At 43.8% G+C, this 17146-nt stretch overlaps 1 protein-coding gene across 1 annotated transcript in view; it reads left to right on the top strand.

Annotated features, from left to right (window-relative positions):
• Positions 1-3876, top strand: part of ST8SIA1 (ST8 alpha-N-acetyl-neuraminide alpha-2,8-sialyltransferase 1) — a 43663-nt gene extending 39787 nt beyond the window's left edge. Inside the window, exon 5 of the mRNA XM_087722459.1 lies at positions 3369-3876. Coding sequence (XP_087578585.1) covers positions 3369-3837 — 469 coding nt within the window. The 3' untranslated portion in view covers positions 3838-3876. The remainder of the gene's footprint in view (positions 1-3368) is intronic.
• Positions 3877-17146: the final 13270 nt, after the last annotated feature.

The following is a 17146-nucleotide window of genomic DNA, read 5'->3' as shown; positions in this document are numbered from 1 at the left end:
GAAATAAATTCAGTATCATCCAGAAGCTTGGATGTGATGGCTATGTCTAACCCACACAGGTAGTCCTTGACTTACGACCATAATTGGAATCACAATTTCCATTGCTAAGAGTTGGGAATCACGCATGATTTGATGAACTTTTTTCCCCCATGGTTGTTAAGTAAATCACATGGTCATTAAGCAAACCTGATTCTCTCCCCCCCCCCCTCCAATTGACTTTGCTTGTCGGAAACTGGCTGGGAAAGTCACAAATGGCAAATCACATAACTCGAGGATGCTGCGACTGTCGTAAATATATGATAGTTGCCAGGCGCCTGAATTTTGATCACGTGACTTTGGGGATGCTGCAAGGGCTGGTTGGTGGTCACCTGATTGAGTGCCGTTACAAAACAGTTGCTAAATGAATGGCTATAAGTCAAGGATCACTTGTAGTGTGATTTATTTGGATACAGTAAACATTACTTCAAAATGAAAAAGGTCTTTTGTAGTCACGACATAAGCCTAAGGCTGAAAATTAGGCTTGTCAGATGCTACAACTTTTCTCTGTCAGAAATCCCCTTTAATAGCAATAGCAGTTAGACTTATATACTGCTTCATAGGCCTTTCAGCCCTCTCTAAGCGGCTTACAGAGTCAGCATATCGCCCCCACAGTCTGGGTCCTCATTTCACCCACCTCGGAAGGATGGAAGGCTGAGTCAACCTTGAGCCGGTAAGATTTGAACTGCTGAACTGCAGATAACAGTCAGCTGAAGTGGCCTGCAGTACTGCACCCTAACCACTGCGGATTAGGATTAGCCCTATAAAGTGGAAAAAAACAAAATGAGATTTCTTCCAACAACCAATAATTGGTTTTTCTTTTTTAGTAATAGCAATAGCAGTTAGGCTTATATACCGCTTCATAGGGCTTTCAGCCCTCTCTAAGCAGTTTACAGAGTCAGCATATTGCCCCCAACAACAATCCGGGTCCTCATTTTACCCACCTCGGAAGGATGGAAGGCTGAGTCAACCCTGAGCCGGTGAGATTTGAACAGCCGAACTGCAGAACTGCAGTCAGCTGAAGTAGCCTGCAGTGCTGCACTCTAACCACTGCGCCACCTCGGCTCTTTAAGAGACTAGAAGCATTTGAAACGTGGATTGACAGGTGGCCGTTACGTATCAGCTGGGTTGACAAAATCAGAAAGGAGGTAGTGGTGATAAGCCGGCTGGGAAAGCCAAGGGAAATCGTCAAAGCCATTAAAAAGCAAAAGTTAAAATATTTCGGACATGGGATGCGACACCCTGAAAAATACGCCATCCTTCCCTTAATCCTCCTGGGAAAGTTTGGAGGCAAACGAGGTCCAGGCAGAAGAAGAACATCATGGCTTCAAAATCTGAGGGACTGGTTTGGATAAAATTCAGCAGCACTTTTTCGTGCCTCTGTTGATAAAAATAGGATCACCAACATGAGAGACCGCCTACTGCCAATTACCTCCACTAGGCCAATAAGATCCCATAGATTAGGCCTCCTCCGAATTCCATCAGCCGGTCAATGTCGACTGGCAACTACCCGGAGGAGAGCCTTCTCGGTGGCTGCTCCGACCCTCTGGAACGAACTCCCCGTGGAGATTCGTACCCTCACCACCCTCCAGACCTTCCGCGTAGCCCTTAAAACCTGGCTGTCCCGACAGGCCTGGGGCTAAAGACTTCAACCCCACCCGAATAGTACGACTGTTGTGTTTTTTAACGATGTATTGTCTTTATGTGTTTAACTTGTTTTGTACTTCCCTTCCCCTGAATTGTGAGCCGCCCTGAGTCCCCCCAGGGAAAAGGGCGGCATACAAATAAAGTTAAAATCAAATCAAATCAACATGATCGCCGACGTCCGATGACGGATATGGCACGAGAAGAAACAGAAACATTACTTGGCAATATCTTAATAAAAGTGTTGTGGCCCACTGGAGTCGGACAGTGAGGAGGTTGGGGAGGAACACAGGCCAGTCCTGGGGACTGAGGAAAGCTCAGATGATGGCTCTGTGTCAGAGGCAGAGAGGGAGTTAGACAGCAGTGAGGCAGAAGAACAGCTGGAGCCTGTTCCCAGTGTGCGCATGCGCAGAGCTGCCAGAAGACAAGAACAACTAAGAAAGCAAGGTTGACTTAAGAGTAAAGCCAGACCTTGGAGGTGATTGCCCCCCACCCCCAATGGGAGACAAAAGAGGAACGAACGGGGAGGGGGGCTTTTGCAGGAAACAATCCGTTCATCCAGTCGGTTCAAGTGTGGAAAGTTCTGTGTGTGACTTTTACAGACTCTGTGCCAAGTTTTCACTTAATCACCGTGTTACCAACTTAACAACTGCAGTGATTCACTGAACAACTGTGGCAAGAGAGGTCGTAAAATGGGACAAAATTCACTTAACTGTCTTGCTTAGCAATGGAAATTTGGGGCACAATTGTGGTCGTAAGTTGAGGACTACCTGTTAGTTGCCCTTTTATGAGTTGCTTATGACAATCTCTCAGGAATCCACAAGTTAACCACCAGCATTGATTTAAATTAGCCTGTTTACTTATTTCGGGGTTTATCAACCGTGGCCACTCTTAAGATGTGTGGACTTCAACTCCCAGAATTCTTGGAGCCCAGGCATCTGAAAGTGGCCATAGTTGGGAAACCCTAGCTTATTTCTTTGATCCTAGGTGCAGCGAGACCCTAAATCTTCACTAACTTTGACGAGTTACTCTTATCAATATTTTGTTGCCCTTTTTATAATATGCTTTGAGTAAAAGTAATATGTAATATATATGTAATATATTGAGTAATATGCTTTGAGCAAAGCATGAACTTGCCATCTAACATTTCTCCTCTACCCTACTCTCCTCTCTGCATGCTTTCCTTCTTTCCTCCCTCCCTTCTTTCCTCCACTCCTCTCCCTTCCACATGCTTTCCTTCTTTCCTGTCTTCCTCCCTCCCTCCTTTCCTCCTCTCCTCTCCGCATGCTTTTCTTCTTTCCTCCCTTCCTTCTTTTCTTCTCTTCTCTCCTCTCTGCATGCTTTACTTCCTTCCTCCCTTCCTTCTTTCCTTCTCTTCTCTCCTCTCTACATGCTTTCCTTCTTTCCTCCCTTCCTCCCTTCCTTCTCTTCTCTACTCTCTACATGCTTTCCTTCTTTCCTATCTTCCCTCCTTCCTTCTTCTCTTCTATCCATCCGTCTGTCTTTCCTTTCTCCTCTTCCCTTGCCTTCTCCTCTCTGCGTGCTATTCTTCTTTCCTATCTCCCTCCCTCCTTCGTTCCTTGCTTAAATCTTTCTCCTTCCTTCCTTCCTTTCCTTCCTTCATCCATCTATCCATCTATCTTTCCTTTCTCCCCCTCCCCTCTCCTCTTTTTCCTTTTCTTTCCCAGGTTCCAGAACCTTCTTTGGTCCCGAAAAGCATTCGTGGACAAGGTTAAAGTCTACAACCACAGCTACATCTACATGCCGGCTTTCTCCATGAAAGCAGGGACCGAGCCTTCCCTCCGAGTCTACTACACCCTCACCGACGTCGGAGCCAAGCAAAAGGTCATCTTCGCCAACCCTAACTTCCTACGGGACAGCGGCAAGTTTTGGAAAAGCAAAGGGATTCACGCCAAACGGCTTTCCACCGGCCTCTTCTTGGTCAGTGCGGCTCTCGGTCTCTGCGAAGAAGTGACGATTTACGGTTTCTGGCCTTTTTCAACGGACCTCCATAGGCGGTATATTAGCCATCACTACTACGACAACGTTTTGCCAGATTCCGGCTTCCATGCCATGCCGGAGGAGTTCTTGCAGCTGTGGTTTCTCCACAAGAGAGGGGTTTTACGAATGCAGCTGGAGCATTGCGAGGACTCTTGAGTTTGCTCTACGAGGAACACCATCGGCAGAAAGAAACAAACCAAGAAACATTGTGGGTGGGAGGGAGGGGTTTGCGGGAACGAAACAACCTTTTAACAAACGTGCATGGACTTCAATTCATAAACTTAACGCCAACCGAAGACTTGAGATTTTATGGCACTGATGTGGGAGCTCCCCAGTGGATATTAGTTTGCATATATTTCTTATATATATATGCAGAATGCAACGGTCCGTTGGGGAGCTTCTAAATAGGAACCGAAGAGTAAACAAAGGGCTTTCAACAATTGCGTGGAATATTTCCCGTTGCTCAGATATACAACGGATTCCCAAAATTACTGGGAGATGCGTTTCATTTGCTTTTTTAAATTTGTTCCCGAGGCTGGATTTCCAAAAGGTGCCTGAGTTTCATTTTCATTTTGTTCACAAAAGTATTGAAAGTATAGCAGAAGGGGCCAAGTTCTCCTCCTCCTCCCCCCTCCTTGTCCTTCCCCTCGTCCTCCCCCCTCCTAGTACTTATCCTTAAGAAAACAGCAACTTACTTTCAATAGTGTATTGAATGGTGTATTGAAAAAATATTGAAAGTATAGCAGAAGGGGCCAAGTTCTTCTCCTCCTCCCCCCTCCTTGTCCTCCCCCTCATCCTCCTCCCCCTCATCCTCATCCCCCTTGTCCTCCCCCCTCCTAGTCTTCTCTCTCATCCTCCCCCCTCCTTGTCCTCCCCCTTGTCCTCCCCCCTCCTGGTCCTTAAGAAAACAGCAACTTACTTTCAATACTGTATTGAATGGTGTATTGAAAAAATATTGAAAGTATAGCAGAAGGGACCAAGTTCTTCTCCTCCTCCCCCCTCCTTGTCCTCCCCCTCATCCTCCTCCCCCTCATCCTCCTCCCCCTTGTCCTCCCCCCTCCTAGTCTTCTCTCTCATCCTCCCCCCTCCTTGTCCTCCCCCTCCTTGTCCTCCCACTTGTCCTCCCCCCTCCTAGTCCTCTCCCTCATCCTCCCCCCTCCTTGTCATCCTCCTTGTCCTCCCGCCTCCTTGTCCTCCCCCCTCTTTGTCCTCCCCCCTCCTTGTCCTCCCCCTCGTCCTCCCCCCTCCTGGTCCTTAAGAAAACAGCAACTTAGTTTCAATACTGTATTGAATGGTGTATTGAAAAAATATTGAAAGTATAACAGAAGGGGCCATGTTTTTTTTCCTCTTCCCTGAAAACAGCAATTTACTTTCAATAGTGTATTCTACAAATTTTGTAGCATAAACGGGGGTTTTAAAAAAAGAGAGAGAATTAACCAAGGAAAATGTTTTTAGCCAGATTTTTCTTATGAAACGTCAGCACTTTGCACATAAATCTGTGGAGGTGAAATGTATTAGTTTTCAGAAGAATAAGGTCAGTCCCTTCTGGTCATTTAAAGCCAGTTCTATCTGAGCTTGCAAAATAAAACTGGAAACCGTTTCTAAGCTGTTGGTTTTAATATCAAAATATTCATGCTGGATGATAAAGAAGAACCAACATATTCTGTGGGTTCTTTATTTCCTTGAGCCATTTCTTTGATGTCTGGAAGTAGCCTGTGCTCTATAAATTTGGACTACCTTCATCATACATTCCAGGACTCGTTAAATGCATTGCATTGTCTTTATAAAAAGCAGAAATTTCAAACCCAAGGCCGCAGGCTCATACACATAGTCCTTGGCTTATAACCACAATGGAGCTCAAAATGTCTGCTGCTAAGCGAGGCAGTTCTTAAGTGAGTTGTACCTCACTTTACGACCTTTTTCTCACGGCTGTTAAATGCGTCGCTGCAATTGTTAAGTGTATCATACAGTTGTTAAGCAAATCTGGCTCCCTCCTTTGGCTTTGCTTGTCCAAAGCTACCTGGGAAGGCTACAAATTGTGATTGCACAATCCCAGGTTACAGCAACCAGATGCTGCAGATGTTCATAAGTGTGAACCCGTTCATAAGTCCCTTTTTCAGTGCTGCTGTACCTTTGAATGGTCACTACATGAATGGTCAAGGACTACCTGTGGTTGCATTTTTGTCAGATCCCGATATCTCCACTTAATGTGACAGAACATGGGGAAACAAAATGGCTCCAGATTGTCAAACGGGTGTGATAAGGCTGTATTCTCTCTCCCCTTATTTATTCAAACCCATGTGCTGAATCTATATATATGTATATAAAAGCGAAATACCACTTGCGCATCATCACGAAATCTCCAGAACTGTAAAACCTACAAACTTGAAATTTGACACGCATGTTCCTCTTGGCTTCTAGGTGATCGCTAAGAAAAAATTATTCGAAATGACCATCAGATCATTAGTATTTCTTATATTATTATTAACACGCTCTGATGCTAAAGAGTTAAGACGTTCTACTCCCTCTCCCCACCTGAAAAGAATTCTGTTCCAACTGCCACATGGGCTTGGCCAGCAGGTGACTCATCTAGTCTGCAGGCTGGGAGTTTGGACATTCTTCTCCCCCTCCCGACCTGAAAAATGCTCTGATGCTAAGGAGTTAAGACAGAGGGAGAGAAGGAGATAAGATAGGAGAGGGTTCTGTGGAGCAAGCCTGAGGGAGAGAAGGGGAGAGGAGAGGCCGATCTCACTGCTCATTAATTTTCAAGCTGTAAGTGTTGATTTATCAAGCCCGATCACACAGTTTCGTAGTGGAGCATGGGTATCCAGCCTAGTATATATTAAAGGGAAGCTGGACTGGAAGAAGATGGTTTGGTATTAAAAACGTGGGAAAGAAACATCAATAATTCTGCTCACTGCTGATGGTTTTGCTTTGATAAAACTAAAAAGGCCTGCAAACAATACAAGTCCTACTGCCCTTTCCATGGATGCAACACAAAAGGCACACCTGCTGTTGTTTGCCAACTCTTAATCTCTCTTGACGATGACTTTGCCCATATTATTAATATTATTTAATCTACATCCCTCTCTCATTAATTTTTTTTTATAAATAATTCAAGACAGCGAACCTATGCAATGCTCCTTCTCCCTCCTATTTTCCCCAGCCCCGTGAGGTGAGTTGGGTTGAGAGACAGTGACTTGCCCAAAATCACCCAGCTGTCGTTCATGGTGAAGGCCGGGACAAAGAATTCAGATGTCTCCTGTTATTGGCTCAAAGTCGCCCAATGGGCTTTCAGGCTGAAGGCAGGACTTGAACTCATCATCTCCCGCTTCCTTGCCTGGTGCCTTAATCACTGATCTTTGTACATTGCCCAAGTCATTGTTGTGAGATGGGTAGCCATATAAATCACTTAAATAAATGAATAAATGTTATGGCTTTTTCCTGATAAAAGTTGAATACTGGAGGGTGTTTAACTAAAAGAAATAAAAGTATAGTTTTTAATTCATTTTTTGGGGGGCCCCCACCTAAGTTTTGTAGTAGGGTGTGTGTCTTAGAAATGGCAACTTCCCCAATCTGAATGCAATCCTCTCTTTGGTAAGGCATAGACTTAACTTTAACAATGATTAACATAGCTTTTGCTTTTCCAAAACTAATCAAAGACAATACCTACCTATAAGGTAATCATTTAAAAAGGGATGCAGTGGCTAAGACGCTGAGCTTCTCAATCAGAAAAGTTGGCGGTTCGAATCCCTAGCGCTGCATAATGGAGTGAGCTCCCGTTACTAGTCCCAGCTTCTGCCAACCTAGCAGTTTGAAAGCAGGTAAAAATGCAAGTAGAAAAATAGGAACCACCTTTGGTGGGAAGGGAACAATGCGCCGTGCGCCTTCGGCGTTTAGTCATGCTGGCCACATGACCACAGAGATGTCTTCGGACAGCGCTGGCTCTTCACCTTTGAAACGGAGATGAGCACCGCCCCCTAGAGTCTGGAATGACTAGCACATTGGTGCAATGGGAACCTTTACTTAATAATTTAAAGTGCTCCGGGTTTTGCCAGCTGAAACTGACAGATTTGCAACATCTCCAGGGGAGCTTCTCCCCCCCCTCCCACCCCAGCCAAGCAATTAATCTCAGATGCGTTTTTAGTAAATTAAAATTTGATGCAGCCCAACCCATTAATTGAAAGTCGCTGTTTCAACATTTATTGGTACTTAATATTTTACTTTACTAAATTACAGTTTATATTTTACAGTGGAGAAATTGATGGTGGGAATGTTTGAACAGTTGGCAAGTTATCAGGATTTGGCCCTTGCTGAGTGCCTGAGTGTTAGGAGAAACACATAGATTACAAGTTTAGGTTAACAAAAATTACTTAAGGAATGATTGTTATTAATATCAATGTTCCATAGATGGTTGGCTTAACTCAATTTGAGTTGGGCTGCAAACTCATTTAATATAAACTGTGTGTGTGGCTGTGTGCGTGTAGATATACATACAATATATATATCTATGTATCTGTGTATATGTATACATACACATGTAACCACATATATTGAAAGTTTTAACACCGGTGAATAGAATAGAATAGAATAGAATAGAATTTTATTATTTGTATGCCGCCCTTCTCCGGGAGGACTCAGGACGGCGAACAATTCAAAAGGGGAAAATGGGGAACATAAAACGAAATACAGATAATTAAAATAAGCAAGAGTCACACAACCATACATGTCGAGAGGGGAGGGAACTCATCACCCCCAGGCCTGCCGGCAAAGCCAGGTTTTGACGGCTTTTCGGAAGGCCTGGAGAGAGGTGAGGGTCCGAATCCCTGCGGGGAGTTCATTCCAGAGGGCTGGAGCTGCCACAGAGAAGGCCCTTCCCCGGGTAGTAGCCAGGTGGCATTGGGTAGTAGATGGAACCCGGAGGAGGCCAACCCTGTGAGATCTAATGGGTCTATGGGAGGTAATAACAACATAGAAAAAAAAAATAGAAATAAGAAAAAGAAAGTAATAAAATATATAAAGAAGGGACTCGCAATATTCTTCCCAGGAGTTGTAAGTCCAATTATATTTTAACCTCCCTCTCTAATGTTACATCATGATGTTACATCTTCTTGTAATCTATCCTATCATCTAATCATCAAAATCATAAGTCACAAGGCAGCACTGATGATGTTACCTAGTTGGGTAATGAGAAGTCTGCAGGGAAACAAGCAAGTTCAGAGAGCACCAAGAACTCCTCCCTTCAACCTTGAATATTCTCCTTTGTTGGTAGAAAGTGATGTGTTTCATTCTGTGCAAAACATAAGCGGGTTTCCCCTCACCAATACATGCAGACCTTGTCATTCTGTCGCTTTTACCAGCCGTTCCCCCAACCTAAAGAAAATAATTTTGCAGGAAGTTATACTTCAGTTTTACTCTAGAATAGCAGAATAACCCAATCAAGTTCAATCAAGGATCAAGTCCAATCGCCGGTTAGCCCGATAGGAATCTTGAGAACAAGGTCATGTTACTAAAATGTAGGCAATTTAGAATTGGCCCTGTCCCATTTCAGGTTATGAATAGAGGCATAAAAAGGTAAACTGAAGGTTTGATTGGATTAGGACAGGGATGTCAGATCTCTCTCCAAAATACACTCTGGAGATAAGAAAGTTGCCCATTTTTCAACCTGTTGTCTGTTCAGTTGCACGGTTCAAAATCTGAAATCAGGGTCACCCAACAGGAACAGCTGCCTGAGGATCATCTTCAGATTCATTTCTGAGTCATTTTTAATCTGTTTTTTTTTCCCAGTCAACCTCAGTTGAAAAAAATGCATAGAAAAATAAAAAACACGCTTTTGGAGATCTTTTAAAGATTATTATTAGAGGCATTATTTTTAAAATGTAGAAAGAACAAAGCTGTGTAGAAGGAATTAGTTTTAGAATTAGTCTGGATTTTGCAATAAAAAGCTTTTAGTTTTGATTGACAGGCTTTATTCATTTAGGGAATCCATGGTTTTCATCCAATTCACATAAATAAATCACCAACCCAAAGCAGAAGTAATTTAGGGAAGACGCAGGATAAGTCACTGAAATGTTAAGCCCTGGAAACTTTGTCTAAAGAGTTAAACTAGTAGCATAATGCCTATAAATAAAAATATACATTATTAATGTCTTTCTTGGGGCGGGAGGGGGGGGGGAGAAACCCAGCATTTTTGCTTATATATCATTAAAACCCAATTTCATTGATAAATTGAATAGAAGACACAAAAGGCTGAAAGTCAATAAGAGATTTAGAAGGGACCTTGGAGGTCTTCTAGTCCAACCCCCTGCTTAGGCAGGAAACCCTACACCACTTCAGACAAATTTTTGCTTTGTTTTTCCTTGCTGAAACTATACATCCAGACTAAATTGCAACATATGAAACCAATAAATCATGGGAATACGGCATACAGCCTTATCACATGTGATTAAAATTCAGATTTCCAAATGCAAATTGGCCGTCTCCTTTTAAAAGAAAGTTTTTATGTTTCTGGCTGTGCTTGTGGCCAAAAAAACATATATGTTGAGAAACGGTATTTAGAAATTAGAATATTCTCGTACGTTTACATCCCTGAGGTGTCAGTATTAATAAACCCCTGTGCATAAATCTGTCGTAATTATTTTTACTGTGCATTGTTCTACATTCGTACATTTCTTTGGCTTCAGTCATTCTTCCTCCTGCAATCACCATTTCCTATCTTCCCTCATTTCCTCCAATAAAAAGAATTTTGAAAAGAAAAAAAAATCCCAATAGTTTGGAAAAAAATGAGAGGGTTGAAACAAGGATTTTAAAACACGTTAAGATACTGCGAGATGTTGCTTGATTAATTTTACCCAGTTTTGTCGCTGACCAGAATCATAATGAAATTCTTATTTTTTTAAAAAAAAAGAGGACACAGATTTTTGGTGGGTGCCATTGTCTAGCTTTGCTTCCCCAAACGGCAATCACTGCTATGATTGATTGCCTAAAAGAGGGGTCCTCAACAGTGGTGGGTTTCAAAAAATTTTTGGAACCTACTCTGTGGGTGTGGCCTCCTTTGTGGGAGTGGCTTGCCGGCCATGTGACGTGGTAGGAGTGGCTTGCCGGCCATGTGTTTTCTTTCTTTCTTTCTTTCTTTCTTTCTTTCTTTCTTTCTTTCTTTCTTTCTTTCTTTCTTTCTTTCTTTCTTTCTTTCTTTCTCTCTCTCTCTCTCCCTCTCTCCCCTTCCTTTTGTCTCTCTATCCCTTTTTTTCTTTTTTTCTTTCATCTCTTTCTTTTTTTCTTTTTTATTTATTTCTTCCTTACTTTCTCTTTCTCTCTGTGTGTGTGACAGTCTGTCTGTGTGTGTGCATGGGATTCAAAAATTTTTGGAACCTCTTCTGTAAGTGTGGCCTGCTTTCCGGGTCCACTGGTGGAACCTCTTCTAACCGGTTCAGTAGATTTGACGAACCGGTTCTACTGAATAGGTGCGAACTGGTAGGAACCCACCTCTGGTCCTCAACCCCCGGCCCATGAGCCAGTACTGGGCCACAGCATGCCAGAAATTGGGCCACACAAACAAGTGAAGCTCCGTCCGCAGAATGCAGGCAGCACATAAAACCAGGCCCCCTCCAGTCTGCAGAAAAACTTCCCTCCAAGGAACTGATCCCTGGTGCCCAAAATGTTGGGGGTCGCTGGCTTAAAACACCAAATAGTGGGAGGAAGTGTCTCACCAAAGAAACTGGCAGCATCACTTGACATTTTGTATTGTATCTCAATTTTTTAAAGGCATTTCATGGTCTTAACACATCTTCATACGTGTCTCTATATAAAAATGGCTGTGGGTGTGTGTTCCAGCATAACTCAAGCAATTTGAACCATACTTCGTACACAGGTGACTTACTCTCTGGAAACAGATACTGTGGAGGTAAGACTCCCCTAACACCCAGAGGTGGGTTCCTACCAGTTCGCACCTATTCGGTAGAACCGGTTCGTCAAATCTATCGAACCGGTTAGAAGAGGTTCCACCAGTGGACCCGGAAAGCAGGCCACACCTACAGAAGAGGTTCCAAAAAATTTTAAAACCCATCACTCACACAAACACACACACACACACACACAGAGAGAGAGACTGACTGACTGACTGACTGACACAGAGAGAGAAAGAGAAAAAAGGAAGAAATAAATAAAGAAAAAAGAAAGAAAAAGAGAGAGAGATGAAAGAAAAAAGGGACAGAGAGACAAAAGGAAGGAGAGAGAGAGAGAGAGAGAAAGAAAGAAAGAAAGAAAACACATGGCCGGCAAGCCACTCCCACCAGTCACATGGCCGGCAAGCCACTCCCACAAAGGAGGCCACACCCACAGAGTAGGTTCCAAAAATTTTTGAAACCCACCACTGGTGCGTGCGTTCAGTTAAGTTACAGCCTGTTGTGCCTTAAAATGGCTTCTGTACGGCACAGTGGAGTTGCCATGATGGTGGCTTCCCAGTACTCCACAAGGGGGCACCCTCTGGTAAGAGGGGAAATCCATCATTAGAAATTGCAGCGATGTTCATGGAAGGAGGGTTGGGATAAATAAATAGACAGTGCTGGGTTAGCTAGTTTTATCTAACTGCAGGCAGGATCAAAAACTTACAAGAAGCTCACCGGTATCACACCAAAAAGTTACCAATGAAATGTTAATGACCTCCAATAGTAAGAAGAGAACATTTGAGGCGGAAAGTCAAACATCTCTAAGATTTTGTTTAGGGTTATTTTTCTTTTTCCATCCAAGAGGTAATGTATAATCTCTAGGGACGAAGCAATCAGAATCGTCAGCAGCTTTGTACTGGAGTAATGCAGTATTTTTGTCAATTAATATTTATTTTTGGAGGCAATGCTCACCGTAAGTCTCCTTCAGCTGACCATTTCGGTGCTCAGTTGATTTCATGTAAAAGAAAAGTTGGGAGGATTAAAAACAAACAAGCAAGCTATTTACAATTTCCTCCAAATCCTTTGGGGGTTTGAAGAATGGCTGCATAAGGAGAAAAATGTAAACACAAATGTTTAATGTCCTTGCAGGAGCTGTCCAGGAAAAACAGAAACAATATTTTGTAAGTTTATTTTAAAGGATTGTTTCTGGGAAGGCTGTCTCTTAAATACAAAAGTCTCCCAAATGTCTGTTAAATTAAAAAGGATAGCATCTTGGTATTTTAGCAAAAATGGATGAAAATGACATCATTCAGCTCATCCATTAGAAGTGTGCCACCACAGATGCTTTAAAATCAAGATAAAATTGATATTAATGCAACTGCTGCATTCAGACTACCATATTTTTCAGAGTATAAAACACACCTAGATTTCGAAGAGGAAAACTAGAAAAAAAAAGTTTTGGGCCTCCGCGTGTCCGGTTTTTGCCCTCCCCGGCCCCCAGGAGCATTCTGCAGGGCTCCCAAACCCCTCACATGTCCCGTTTTTGCCCCCCCCCAAAATGGCTCATTTTTGGCGAAAATGGGACACATGGGGATGGGGGTGGTGTCAGGACACCAAAAACAGGGCTGTATTCGGTCTATAAGACGCACAGACATTTCCACCCACTTTTTTTGGGGGGGGGTGCGTCTTATAGTCTGAAAAATATGGCACTTTGGTGTGTTATTTCAGACATGGACGGATAGAAATCTGGTCCGTTGCATCCGAAGTCTGTTAAATGAGAATTCCCCATCATTTTAAGGAGTTGATAAACTTCAGGAGGAGCCTTTTGACAGGGCAAAGAGCCACAAAGGGCAAAGCCTCCTCAGGGTGCCGTCGGTCAGACAGTGTCGGCTAGTGACCCCCAGGGGGAGAGCCTTCTCTGTGGGAGCGCCTCCCCTCTGGAATGAGCTGCCCCCGGAGCTTCGCATAATCCCCGACCTCCGGTCCTTCCGACGCGCCTTAAAAAGTTGGCTTTTCCAGCAAGCCAGCCTGGCCTGAACAAAACAAAACAAATTATTGATTACTGTTAATTTGAATTTGAATTCTTTAAAAAAAAAGTGTCATTGTCAATTTTAATTGGGTTTGGGATATTCTATTTAATTTTTTTTAACTTTTGTATTATGTGTTTCTTTTAATTTGTATGCCGCCCTGAGTCCTTGGGAGAAGGGCGGCATAAACCTAAACCTAAATCTAAGGGTTCCACCACAAAACCGCGTTCGACTAAAGCGTGCTCGACGAAACCGCGTACCTGACGTCATCACAGCGTGACGAAAAAAGCATGCTATGAGCGCTAAAGCTAAAATTAACCCCTAAACCTAAACCTAACCCCCCGAAACCTAACCCTAAACCTAACCCTTAACCTAACCCTAAACCTAACCCTTAACCTAACGCTAAACCTAACGCTAACCCTTAACCTAACCCTAAACCTAACCCTAACCCTTAACCTAACCCTAAACCTAACCCTAACCCTAACCCTTAACCTAACCCTAACCCTAACCCTAAACCTAACTCTTACTTTAACGTGAATCGGCTTGCTTTCAAAGCGCTTTTTAAAGCGCCCTTTTTTCTCCACGGTCGCTGTTGTCGTGCTGCTGATGACGTCAGCGACACGCTTTAATCGGGTGCGCTTTAGTGGACCGCGGTTTTGTCATGCCACGAAATCTAAGTGGATGGGACTATGCTACAAAAAATGTAGGGATCAGAAATGGAGACAAGGAAGTTGTTTGTAGGACTTAACGCTCCATACGTGTAATGGCAGGAAACTGTTCTTCTAGGCTTCACCAAATCACAAAACAGACTCCTTGCCCCGAAAAAACCCCACCCTTTTTATTTGGCTAATGTGAATTCCCCTGGAACTGAACCCAGACGGAAATTTCTTCCAACATTGCAATAAGCAGGGAGATGCTGTCTTGCTTGATTCTCTCCAAAGTTTCAACTCAAACCATTCCCTCCTTCTGATCGACCAGCTCAGCACCTTGGCCGCAGAGCCACCGCGTCCCTGTAAGATTTAAGTTACATCCCCCTATTCATTTCGTTTTTATTTCTCAAGGAATTTATATTCAAGTATTAACCAAGTTAAGACCCACCTTAGCTTTGTCAAGATCAACCAGCTTCACTAGGGGTTAGGTTTAAGTTATATCCCCCTATTTATTTCTTTTTAATTATTAAGGAAATTCATCTTCAATTATGAGCCAAGTTAGAACCATCTTAGTTTTGTCAAGATCAGCCAATTTTGCTAGGGATAAAGTTAAGTTATATGCCCCTGTTTGTTTGTTTGTTTCTTATGGACATTTATTTGGCCGTCCAACTCACAGTGACTTCAGGTCAGGGATGAAATCCAGCAGGTTCTGACAGGTTCCAGAGAACCGGTAGCAGAAATTTTGAGTAGTTCAGAGAACCGGCATATGCCATCTCCTTCCTCTAGGAGTGGGGTGGGAATGGAGATTTTGCAATATCCTTTCCCCTGGAGTGGGGTGGGAATGGAGATTTTGCAATATCCTTTCCCCTGGAGTGGGGTGGGAATGGAGATTTTGCAATATCCTTTCCCCTGGAGTGGGGTGGGAATGGGGATTTTGCAATATCCTTTCCCCTGGAGTGGGGTGGGAATGGAGATTTTGCAATATCCTTTCCCCTGGAGTGGGGTGGGAATGGAGATTTTGCAATATCCTTTCCCCTGGAGTGGGGAGGGAATGGAGATTTTGCAATATCCTTTCCCCTGGAGTGGGGAGGGAATGGAGATTTTGCAATATCCTTTCCCCTGGAGTGGGGAGGGAATGGAGATTTTGCAATATCCTTTCCCCTGGAGTGGGGTGGGAATGGAGATTTTGCAATATCCTTTCCCCTGGAGTGGGGTGGGAATGGAGATTTTGCAATATCATTTCCCCTGGAGTGGGGAGGGAATGGGGATTTTGCAATATCCTTCCTCTAGGAGTGGGGTGGGAATGGAGATTTTGCAATATCCTTTCCCCTGGAGTGGGGTGGGAATGGAGATTTTGCAATATCCTTTCCCCTGGAGTGGGGTGGGAATGGAGATTTTGCAATATCCTTTCCCCTGGAGTGGGGTGGGAATGGGGATTTTGCAATATCCTTTCCCCTGGAGTGGGGTGGGAATGGAGATTTTGCAATATCCTTTCCCCTGGAGTGGGGAGGGAATGGGGATTTTGCAATATCCTTCCTCTAGGAGTGGGGTGGGAATGGAGATTTTGCAATATCCTTTCCCCTGGAGTGGGGTGGGTATGGGGATTTTGCAGTATCCTTGCCCTAGGAGCAATGTTCCCTCTAATTTTTTTTCAGTGTGCGTGGAAAAGTATAGTGTTCATCTTCAAGGTATTCAAAGCAGCTAACAGATTTTTTTAAAATTGAAATCTACTCAAAAACTGGTGTTAATCTAATTCAAAAAGCCTGGCTAAAAAGGGAATTATCCTTTTCTAAAACCAAAAATGAAAGAAGAACTGCCGCAGGATTGTATTCCGTAGTATTTATTCAATGCATATCTTTCAAATGTAATCCAAAATATATATCTAAACAACATTATAAATCATTTAAATATCAGAAGATTCGAGCATTGTTTTTTCTGGTCTCTTGGCAGAAAGGATGTGTACTGGCATTTTATGGAATTTAAAATGATTAAGTCCATGACACAAATTGCACAATAGGAAATCCAGGCCAGAATGCATTTAACTCATTGTATCACCAGGAACCAGAATTTAGCAGGCCCAGGGAAAAGCCACTTTATAGCTAAATTTGATACCATTAAAAATTAAATATCTGTGGTTTATAATTTACCCAGTTGTGCCATGTAATAGCAGTAATAGCAATAGCAGTAGACTTATATACCGCTTCATAGGCCTTTCAGGCCTCTCTAAGCGGTTTACAGAGAGTCAGCATATTGCCCCCAACAATCTGGGTCCTCATTTTACCCACCTCGGAAGGATGGAAGGCTGAGTCAACCCTGAGCCGGTGAGATTTGAACCGCTGACCTGCTGATCTAGCAGTAGCCTGCAGTGCTGCATTTAACCACTGCGCCACCTTGGCTCTAGTAGTCCACCCCACTCTTTTCACCGGCGTTAGCCTGCTGCAGCAAGGGGGCATGTAAGAGGGAGGGGAAAAAATGAGAGGAGATACGGCCGCAGCTAAGCACGCAGCAACCTCGACGTCTAAGTGGGCGAGTCCACAGCATTCGTGCCCGCATGTCCGAGACAGGGCATAAAAAGGGAAGAAAAGGCAGGGAGGAGATGACTGGAGCCAGCTCTGTTTGGGGCGCCGGCTTGCACGCAAGCGTGTCCCCCAGCGCAGGGTGGGGAAAGGCTTTGTTGAAAGATCCGAAGCGCTGCAGTCCGTGTCCAGCAAACGACTCTGCGCGGCAGTGGGAAACTGCTGCACAATGTTTACTTGCCATGTGCGTGGCCGCACGGCCGCGCACCTTAGAGGGAACAGTGCCTAGGAGTAGGGAGGGAATGGGGATTTTGCAATATCCTTTCCCCTGGAGTGGGGTGGGAATGGGGATTTTGCAATATCCTTTCCCCTGGAGTGGGGTGGGA

The sequence above is a fragment of the Thamnophis sirtalis genome, unplaced genomic scaffold (genome assembly GCF_051295495.1).
Source record: "Thamnophis sirtalis isolate CommonGarterSnake01/CBP01778 unplaced genomic scaffold, rThaSir2_p1.2 scaffold_9, whole genome shotgun sequence".
Taxonomy (NCBI): domain Eukaryota; kingdom Metazoa; phylum Chordata; class Lepidosauria; order Squamata; family Natricidae; genus Thamnophis; species Thamnophis sirtalis.
This window is presented reverse-complemented; position numbering and strand designations above follow the sequence as displayed.